General features: G+C 42.8%; 1 protein-coding gene across 1 annotated transcript; it reads left to right on the top strand.

The window, feature by feature from the left end:
- Positions 1-8,760: 8,760 nt before the first annotated feature.
- On the top strand, positions 8,761-10,982 carry LOC148041236 (uncharacterized). Its single transcript, XM_087680646.1, has one exon. The coding sequence runs from the start codon at positions 8,761-8,763 to the stop codon at positions 10,876-10,878; it is 2,118 nt and encodes a 705-aa protein (XP_087536772.1). The 3' UTR covers positions 10,879-10,982.
- Positions 10,983-11,528: the final 546 nt, after the last annotated feature.

The following is an 11,528-nucleotide window of genomic DNA, read 5'->3' as shown; positions in this document are numbered from 1 at the left end:
AGGTCCATCTAGATTTCTCAAAATAGATCCCGAAAAAAAATGGACGGATTTGCGCGACACCTTTGTGTTGCCAGCCCATTGTGAACAGGTGCATGGACTCATTTGCTTGCTAATTGTATTACGACATGGTTTATATTACAATGGTTTGAACTCTCTTGTACGTGTTTGTGAACAGCTAATCTTCTATCCAAACCCCCGACAACCTCGATGGTGGTATGTTATACCTTCACCTCCCCAAAGTGCGAGACTATATAATCAAAGCGATGTTCCGAGCATAGATGAAGATAATATGCAAATAGAGGGGTCGATATTGCAAGGGGTGGAGGCCGTCGAAAGCTTGGAGCCAGCATCGGCTAACAATGATGGAAATACATGAGTCTAAGAATTCTTTGAGAACGAGGCGGACTCATTCTTTTGTGGTGACATGTCTATCGACCTTCCAGTGTATGCAGAGTTGTATCAGGAGATTAACATGGGACCATAGGATACTTCATACTTGGAGCATCCACTTACTCAATTCATTGACCAATCGCTTATAAGGGTATATAAGATATGCATTTTAAGTGAGATTTTTTTAAATGATTTCTATTACTGTGCTTTGTATGATTTAAATTGATTATTCTAATATCATTTTTTGTCTGTGCAGGTGACATTTTCAAGATGAATCGAGGGATGAGCGATGATGAGTTACAGGACATCTTTGCACGCATGTCTCCAAACCAGATCGCGAGATTCAGAGAGATGACAGACTAGGAGCTGTCTCGGTCTTCGTCAGGGCGCTTTGCTAGATCTGCTTCAGCGCGATCGGATGCTTTGGCTATGAGCAGACGAGCTTGACGCTCACGACTTGGGCCAGAGGGAGGGAGTGCATCGGGATCAGCGGGATACTGCAGAGATACAGAGGCAGTGAGCCCGCAGTCGACACAGGATACAGGTCCGACTCCTCGCTCTTGTGGCCCTTCCAGGGAGCGTGCCTCAGGCTCAAGTGGATGTTGTGGAGATACAGACGCGGCATCTCCGTCTCGTCATTCAGCTGGAGCTGAGTCACCTCTAGGATTTATCACACCTGTGGGGATGTCTACTCCAGTTACTCCAGCTTTTGCGCAGCCGTCAGCAGGTGGCACCCCTATGGGTTCCACTCTTACAGATATTACCCCCGTCGGTACCGCAGATGCACAGGGGTCTCCTGGATATGCCCAGGAGCGTGGACGCAGATGGGAGAGGACCCATCTTAGGCAGAATCCAGGGAGTTATGGATATCTAGTCGATAGTAGGTCAGGAGCCATCATCATGAATGATGAGGTGAGAAGGGTGATGGCTCGCATGAGAGAGTTGTGCCAACAAGTTTTTCGGCACAACGTCTTGGATCATTGGAAGAACACACCAGAGGGGAGCAAGGACTACATAGTAGCATCCTTGTACGAGGAGTTTCTGATGCCAGCCGCAGTAGATAGATTCTCTACGGGATGGATGATGGATTGCATGCGTGCATACATGTCACATAGACGATCCGACGCACGCAAGGCAATCAAGAGTGTGGCTGCAAAGCCCGAGTGGTTAGATGCAGATGTCTGGCGCCGACTGAGGGAGGAGGCTACAGATTCTCTAGGACCTTGGAGTCAGCAGCGTGAGGTGGCAAGGGCACGACTCGAGGCTGGAGTGGTCCATCATCTTGGGAGTGTCGGCCACAGGACATATTTGGAGGACTTTGTAAGTTTTTCTTTTGTTTTGCTTGTTTATTTTTTTGAAATATTCTTTGTACTGACAATCATATTTCTAACAGTTAGCATTTTGTTTTCTTTGTAGCACTCCATTACAAATCGCGATCGGACTGGCCTTGAGACTCGATATGCAGAGAGGCACGGTCTCACTGCATTGATCGACCGATTATATAGACATGGCGGCCCTGTAAGTCACTCATCTTTCTTGTCCGTAGTTTCCATGAGATATTTGAATGCATTATTGTATGGTGGACTGATGTGTTGTTTCTTTTTCTGCAGAGTCCGTTCGATGCTCCTTTGCAGCGGGATGAGCTTTTGGGGGACGAGTATTTATAGCTCGCCCTTGGATCCTTGGAACTCACACACCTTTATTTTTTAGTCGTCTGATCTATGTAGACATTTTCTATATATTAGTGATATCTTGTCATGATTGTACCAATCGCTTATTATGCGATCATGTATTTATTTCATGTATCAGTTTTATGATTTCAGTATACATTGGTTTTTTTTGCAAGCAGATTGTACACAGTAGTGCAAAAACTATTTTGTATGGCTCTCATAAAGCACACAATGCCACAAATTTTTTTTCCCATGTTACCATTGCTATTAGCGTCGCAAATTTTACTGCTCACGTCGTTATATACGTCGTAAACCATCGCTATCAGCGTCGGTATTGGCATTGGTATCAGCGATGAAACCGTCGCTATCAACGTCGGTATTGGCGACAAACCATCGCTATCAATGTCAGAATTGGTGTCGCCAATACTGACGACGCTGATAGCGACGGTAATACCGACTGTTCTATGGCGTCACCAATAACGACGCTTTTTGCGACGACGGGGATAAATTTTTTTATTTGCATTTTCGTCGCTTTAAACGTCGGTATAAGGCCTATATCTTATAGTGATACAATTAGCTAGGAATCCAATGTTCCACGCTAGGACAAAAAACATTGAGGTGCACTACCACTTTGTGAGAGAGAAGGTACTTGCACGAGAGATTGACTTGATATACGTCAACACACAAGATTAAATAGCTGACATTTTCACAAAGGCATTGGGTGTAGAGAAGCTTCGAAAGTTCCGAAGCTTACTTGGAGTTGCAGAGATAGAGTTGAGCTTGAGGAGGAGTGTTGAGATGACAAGCTCAACACATGCGGACATTGATGATGGACCACCTAGCTAGATGGGTCCGCACTTCTACACTTAGCACGTTGGTGGTCATTATGATACTCACATGGCCATTGAATTAGCACTTATTATATTTAGTTTGTTATACCTATCCACAACTAGCAAAGATATAGTGCTAGTTGATTAGTGTAGTCTGTTATGCATTATTTGACTTAGTAGGCCACTTTCCTTTATGTTGTATCTTATCTATACTTTGTGTAAATTGTATAGTGTGTGAAAGAAGAAGAAGAAATCAGCAAGAAAATGTTTTGGCCTCCATCTCTCTTCTTGTGTTCTTGAGTGAGCTTTCTCTTGTGCATACTCTGTGCATACAGTGTACATGGTCAAATCTTTGGATTTATCATAACTTGCACAATATAACTCCAAATCGAGCGCTCTCTATCTATAGCTCTATAGATTCCATTTTTCAAGCACTTTCCAATGATAGGTCACATCATATGGTTTTGAGAAACTTATGGGCATGTTATCTAGGTGCCAAATTTTTAGTATTCAAAAAATGGGAATTGGGAGATTTTTAAACTCACTAATATTGTAAACAAGGAGACTATTTTAGAGCTTGAGAAGCAGAGAGATCAATCAAGGCTTAAAGAAATAATATTGGGGGTTTGCAAACAATGCAGGAAACTTCAAAATATTCAAGACATGAAACTATGAAGTAGTGGTATTAAGAAAAGAATACATGCAATGAAGTAAGTAAGCTCTTTGTTACTTTTTTCTCCATCTCATTAAGTATTTGTAAAATAATTTATAATAATTAAATATGTTTTAATTGTGAATATAAGAATATCCTACAACCTAATGAAAAAATGACTTCAAGCATGGAGGCATCAATTGAATACTTTAAAATGCTTCTAAATAAGGAATCTATCAAAGCAATCTTGAAGGATCCAAAGTCTCAAAATCTTGAAAAATAGGAGATTAAGATTTTGTTGAGAGGGAGTCAAATTAGCTCAAGTGATATGCAAGCTTTGTTGGATGAGGCATGTATATCTAGCATGGGATACACAACTATTTACAAATCTCTTTACAGGAAGATGAAGGGATCTAAGCTGCAAGAATCGATATTGCCAAACCCAACATCACTCAAAGGAATGCAAAAACAAGTAAATAATCAAGTTCTACAACTCTTGTGAGCTCCATTTCAAATCGAAGATATGTATCATTTGACACCAATGGAGGCTATGGTTTACAACAAATATAACAATATATTTTACAACTTGGAGATCCTACACTCATACTTTGTTCAATTATTTGAGGTGACTCCAAACAAATATGATGGTCCCTTGAAATTTGTACTCAAGCTTGATGAGTGTTAGATTATGAAGGTTAAAAAGCTAGAATGGGTTACCATCACCTTGATAAATAGGGAACTCAATCCAACAATTTCAAAGCAAAATCCATAATGGTTTAGTGTCTAGTATAAGAATAATATATTCTCTCTGGGGTTCTTTGAGGTGAGCAATATTTTTTAAATTGAAAGTTTACTTATGCTAATATTATTGTTGTGTCATCACATGCTTATAATATGTGTATATTCTAGGTTATGTCAGAGAATTTTGAAACCTTGAATTGGATTTTCCACAATACAATTATACCCCAAATCATTAGTGAGAAAAGGAATGGGAGAATATTGGACATGGGAGGATTCAGAAGATTCAAAGTAGAGTGGCATCTAGTAGGTGATTTGAAGAACCTAAAGTGTATGTACAATGTCTCAAAAGGGGCCAATTAAAAAAGCCATTCATATATTGCATGCATGCTGCAAAGGAACTTGACAAAAGGAATTGGAAAAAGGCACCCAATAGGCACCTCAAGGATCCAACTTTGAGAGCAGTTTTAGATATTCCCTTGTCTCGAGTCCATATTCACACAATGCATGGTTCGTGCATGATCATTGAGAAATTAATTTTCTTGTATATATGTTTTTCTTGGACAATGAGACTGAGGTCAATGCAAGTCAAGGCAATCGCAACACTTGAGAATGCATTATCAGACATTGATTTGAATGGTAGAAATGTGAAGATTGAAAGGAATGAGAAAAGGTCAAAGAATGATCGAGACATGCCAAAGAAAATCTCTGTTGGGGGTATGAAAGCACTGAGATTTTTATCTCCACCACCCTTAAATAATCCTAGTCAAGTAAAACATTCCACTCAAAGAATTCAATTCAATAAGTGGAAGTGCATCCACAATGCAATTGTAGACCATGCTGATAGTGGTGAAGCATGATGATGCAAGGACAATGTTTGGAAGTCCTTAGATACAATCTTTAAGTTTTGTGACATGTACACATGGAACTTGGATGACTACCAGACCTTTATATAGCATTAGACACATTTAAAGAGTCAATGGTTAGTGCATGGACAGATCAGCACATCACCCATTACGTGGCAGTTATCTTCATAATATTTGATAAATTATAATTGCTTAATCATAGGTGCATGGAGCAATAATCTGGCATCCTTTCTTATGATTGGATAGCACATTATATATAGCCACACCCCTTGATTTGCGGAGAAATATGGCATTTTATCAATGTGGTCAACTCAAGGTATGCAGAAAACCCATTATCAAGAACGTACTAGCTATTTTATCCATAAAGACATGGTGGAGGAGTAGAGAAAGCTAACATTTTAGAAGGATTACATCAATGGACATATAGAAAGCTTGTTCATAAAGCTAATAGAAGAGAAGCGGTAAGAACATCTGAACTCAACAAAGTAATGCAATATTTGGAGAGATAAAGAAGAAAATAATCGTGGGAGAATTCTGATGCATCAATCAAACATACTATGTGGGGACAAACTAGACAAAGGCAATGTAAAACTTGGATACCCATAACCAATAGTTCCTCATAAATACTCGAGGTGTTTGTAGAAATTTTGACACAAAGGAATACTTGTCAATGATCTATTTTTGGAAGAAATATTTTACATAATAAATATACAACTCACTTTTTTTGAAAAAACACTATTCTTGAGTATACAATAATGAAGCTCACTCCTCTACTCGTAGCCTCTTTTTGAATATGGCCCATCTTCTTCATGTAATTGTTGCTCTAGTTCATTTAAATACTGTTGATCAATTTTTGGAATTGGTCTACTTCTAAGCACATTTTTTCATATTTTGCAAGCATATTGGGATCCTTGCTCCTACTCATCGACTTGAATGATGTGTACACTAAGTGGGATTTGGCACGTAGTTTCTCAAAACTAGGGCCTTGACCAAAATTTCTCATAACTTCCTATTTCTCCAAAAACATTATCTTATCTACATTCCACCTAATAGGATATCCTCCAAGATATCTTGACAAGGTCTTCAATGCAAAATGAGGGAATTTTGCATTGTCCCTTGAGAACTTGTGGTGGAATGCAACGAACTTTGGAAAGGTAAGGTCTTTTATGTAATGGCCCAAGGTAGAGTCCTTGCCTAAACCTCCCTTCCATTTGCCACCTACATGACCAATGAAACCAACTTCATACATGACAAAGTAAGTCTTAGAAAAAATTTTATGGAAATCAACATGGTATCCAAATGAACATTTTTGAAACAAACCTTTTTAAATAAGAAACTTCTCACTCTTTATTTGAATGGATGATTGGCCGATTTGTAGGGACTTAGGAGTCAAGTCCTTGTTTGATTTTCCCAAGTGAGAAACATTCAATTTTTTTTGTGTTGCCTCAAACTCTTTCTCTAAAGGATTGGATGACTCATATCGGAGTGTATCCTTCTATATCATAGTCAAAGTCTTTGTTGCGGAGAGGTATTCCATTTCCTTGACATTTTAATCCACAAGTAGATACTTATCTCAATCTGGTACAAATACGTTTAGAATGTGTTTATAAATTCTATGCAACAATGGTTAGGCAGTAGTCCTCCCTAATGTTAAAAAGGGCCTGGATATCAGACAAGAGAACATACTACCTTTTGCCAATAGGGAAGGAGGGGAGTAGAGCTGCAGGAACATTACCAACATCCTCCTCAACCTCTTGCTCAATAATAGGGCCCTCCACCTTTGTGTTCTCCCTTCTCAAAGCTTCAACATTGAGTTGAGAAATTTGCTCCCTCTCACTCACCACATCTATTGGGTGTGAAACCTCTTCTACTCCCTCTGTCTCCACTTCATAGGGCTATTATATATTTTCTAGGTCTTGGACAGGATCTTTCCCTTCATCCCCTAGCAACACATAGAAAGCATACAAACCTCTAAAAGTACTCAACAAGATGGCACTTGTGATTGTGTGGCAAGGCACTATAAATCTGCATTCTTCATCCTCAAGAACCCTTAGCACTACCCTCTATAGAACATTTTCCTTTGGGGCTTATCAACAAAGGCACTATTCATGTGAATATATTGCAAACCCTTGATAGGAACCTCTCAAGCAGACATCCACTCCAAAAAAGTGGCCTCATATTTCTTGAGGTAGACTCGTGAGGCCTTGAGCCATTCCTCTACATAGGGAGCGATAGAAAACACTTGGGATACTTGTGGTAGCAGCTACTCTTGTCCCACTCTACCAAGGAAATTTATAATCATCTCCTCAAGGTTGCATCCATTTCTCCTAAGCTCTTTCCTCCTTGCCTTTGCGACTCAAGCACCCCTTGGATGATGGCACTAAAGTGTATAGAGGCAACTTGTCTCTTTCGATAGTAGCAAGGTACTCACAAGCTTGATTGAGTGAGGGCATGGTGACGAGGGATGGCAGGTGGGTTACATCTTGCACTTCACTTGGCAAGCACGTAATCGGGAGTGAAGAATTGTGGATGCAACACGATGAGGTCGAGACGAATTTAAAAAACAAGAAGCTTGCATGTATTAAGTGGGGGAACACCATGTGAAGCTCACAAGGAGTAATATTGCAGATGTAACAAGCATACCAAAGTTCGCAAGGCCTAATATTGTAGATGTCACAAGCATTTCAAAGATGCGTAGGCAAGCATGACCAGGGCAATTATTGTGATGAGGCCACGGTGGATGTAACGATGATCGATGATGTGCGACAACAATCAACATTGCAACACAATTTTTCTTTTTTTTTTTGGGGGGGCAAGTAAAGAGAACAAATACCCGATAGCACAGGAATGCACTAGTGACGGAACTAATTAAGGAAGGCCTTAAAGGAGTTCAAGAATCATTGTGAGAAATAATGCAATGTGGAAACGACGTCCCTTTTCTTGTATTTTTGGTCCAAAATCGAAATAAAAGGGAGGATTGTTTGCTTGCAGGGCGCGTGGTGTGTAGGCAATCTCAACGTCGACGAACTTTCTAGACAAGAGAAAAAGCGAAAGCCCAGGCGCGTACGCCGTCTGGACTGACTAGACAACTAAGGTAACGACCGACCGACCTATTTCTTCTTCACTCGTCGCTGCCGCGTCTCGTTGAAAGAAGAAAGAAGAGGTCCGCGTCTTCTGCGCTTCTCCTTCTCTGCTGTTATTATAGGCAGCTGCATCGACATCAGCATTTCAACCGCACCGGATATACGTTCACCAGCTAGGACGTCCACCCTCAGCAGCTGCATCGACATCCGCATTTCACCCGTCAAAATCGTGAAGCGTAACGTCAGATATTGTCCTGCTACAGCGCTCACGACGATCCCAACAACGGTACTGAAGGGGATCATCATAAAAATCTTCTTCATCAGACAGACTAATACATAAATCTCACTAGACTCCTACCTGCCGGCTGAGCAGGGATCAGTGATCGATCACAGGATTATACATTCCCATAATCTGACCTAGGCTGTCACCTGCAATCTCGTACTGCAGCAGACGATAATTTATAATCTGTCAGTTAGACAGGGCAAAGATTATTCAATCCAAAAGTATAGTATCCACAGCTGCTTAAGCTTATGGCAGCAGATCTGCAAGTAGCACGTCGGCCCTTAATGGACGCTCGCCAGATGACATTAAGGAAGCACAAGCAGAAACGACATCAGCAGCAGCAACAATTACAGCACCGGCAGGCGCTCATAGTGCCATCATCACCAGCCAGTGCAGCTGTACCATCTGATAATCGGTTTCGTAAGACCAGTAGTACGGAAGCAGCAGCAATACCAATCATAAACTCCTCCAAGTTCAAGCTGTCGAGGAACAGTACTATAGCTAGAGCAGTTCCTCCTCCTGTGAGCCCCCGATATTGTTCTAAACAGTTGCAGGGCATTCAGGCCAGCCCGCAGCTTAATGTTCTGTTGACTACCGCCCAATCATCAGTAGTTGATCACCATGCCCAAAAACTGAACTCTCCTAATACATGGACAAGGAGAACGACTACTACTGGTCAGCATAAATTATCTAGTGGCCAGCCGCCACTGCAGTTGTGCCGCTTCTGGCTCAGAGGATGCTGTAGCCGTGGCCCACAGTGCAACTTCTTGCACAGTCACCCAACATTAACGCCCAGTACTGCCACAAACAGCCGGCGCATCACCAGCAGTTCTACTGGCCATCATCATCGTTCGGGACCAGCATCATCATCATGTGCAGCTGCACTACATCGACGTCCTGCTGCCCATACTACTCATCATTGTGGTCTCACAGCAGCAGGATTAGTCGAGGAAGAGCCATCAAGAAGATTAAACAGGGGCAATGATGATGATCCCATTATGGCAGAAGCTGCAGAAATCCCAGCAGACGATCAGTCAAACTGGGACCTTGATACAGCAGCAGCAGCTCCTGATGATCGTCAGAGTACTGATCATCTGCAGGGTCATGCCGATCCTGACCATCAGCAGCTCCAATCAATCGTACACCCCGTTTCATCGTTGCAACATGAGCAGCACCAGCCATTGCGTGGGATTGCCCTCCCTGGCCCGGGTTTCAACTGCCTCTACACAGCGAGCTGTGATGGAACCCTCCACATTTGGGACTCTGCAACCGGTGCTCACATCGGTGCGGTCCCTCATCTTCAGGGTACAGCTCGCAACAGCAGGAGCAGCTCCTCCACGAATGCTGATCACCATTCTTCTTCTGGCGCTGGACTAGCATTGCTCCGGCCCTTCTTCGCGTGTGAATGGATCTTTCTCGGAGTGCCTGGTGAGGTCCAGGCGTGGCATGTCTCGAGCTGTACCTCCACATACACTCACGTCTGTACCCAGTTCGATGTTCACAGGAAAGTCACACTGTCTTTCAGGAGAGACCCCTCCGCTGCTTGCGATGATGATGATCAACATCATGATGCTGTCCACAGCTTGTGCGTCATGCCCCGGGGGCTCGTGCTGGCTGGGACACAGGACGGTGCGATCGTCATTTGGAGATTTGACCCCAGTACAGCATCGTCATCGGCACAGGCGGCCCGGCTTCTCCCATGGGCTCGCCTCACTGGACATACCACACCCGTCTCTGCCCTCGAGAGTACTGCTGCTGACCAGTCCGTCATTTTCTCTGCCTCTGCAGATGGAGTGATCAGAGCATGGGACATGAGCAATATTGAGGGGGGTCAGTACCGATGCTTGTGCACACTTCAAGGCCACGTGGGCCCTGTCACTGGCCTTCTCACCCTAGATCGTGACTACTTGTTCTCCTCCTCATTTGATGGCACCATCAAGCTTTGGAAATGGAGCAGCAGCGCACCTCCTATCCACTGTACCACAGCTTCTCCGCACCTCGTGGCTGTCGATGTGCATATGGATGGCCAGGGTACAGATCATCAGCTGCTCATGTTGCAGTTGCAACACACAATCTGCCCCTCTCCTCATGTGGTTGATCCATCGAAATCGCCGCCTGCAGCCTCAGCAGCTGGTCATGAAGTACTGGCGCTAGCTGGATTCATTGATGTGGATGACGTGCATGTGCTGGTATGTGCTTGCGGGGGAGCTGCCAACACAGTTCACTTGTTCGAGCTTCCAAGTTTCAAAGAGAGGGCAGTGCTGCCATCCCGGTCGCCTGTCACAGCACTGGAGGTGGGACCTGGGGGCCTGCTATTCTGTGGAGACCAGCAAGGGGAAGTCAGGATCTGGAGATGGAAGAATTAGCGAGAATACCAGATCAGAATTACCAGCTTCCTCTCCTCCTGCGTTACTACTCATGAAGTTGGAGTTGGACTTCATTAATGTCGTCGGCATTTGCAGTTCTAGTTCTCTTCCTCAGGAGTCAGATCACAAACGACATCATGAGCAGTTTTCATCCTTCTAGTTATCAGACATGATATTGATGTACAACTTTATTAATGTGCCCCCTCCCACGATTGGGGCGGGGCCGCAAATATTCTTTCTTTCTTTCTTTCTTTGTTCTGTTCTCTCATGATCATCGTATTAATTAACCAGTATGATTCCTTCATTCTTTGTTCCGTCGTCTCGTGATCATTCATCATGAGATGAGTTCTGTACTACTTTAACTCCATGATTCATATGAGTGGTAACAATACCCCCTTACTAAAGGGTGCTAGTTGCTTCGTACTTAGTGATAGGGTTGGAAAGGAGGAGAATTCAAGAAATTTGGTTTCTCAATGACAACAATGTGAGTGGTAGATTAACAACATATTTGGATAGATGTGCTCTCCCTAGGAAATGTGTTTGCCTTTTGTAAGTGAAGATACATATGAAGATGCAATTGTAAGATGGATATATACGTAAGTGAGCCATGGCTCCCACATTTGAGAACCTAATTCATGGAAATGTAAGGT

The sequence above is a fragment of the Lygodium microphyllum genome, chromosome 1 (genome assembly GCF_053477565.2).
Source record: "Lygodium microphyllum isolate KBCC chromosome 1, Lygodium_microphyllum_v1.1.10, whole genome shotgun sequence".
In the NCBI taxonomy this organism is placed as follows: Eukaryota; Viridiplantae; Streptophyta; class Polypodiopsida; order Schizaeales; family Lygodiaceae; genus Lygodium; species Lygodium microphyllum.
The sequence above is the reverse complement of the archived record's forward strand: the minus strand, read 5'-3'. Positions and strand labels throughout refer to the sequence as shown.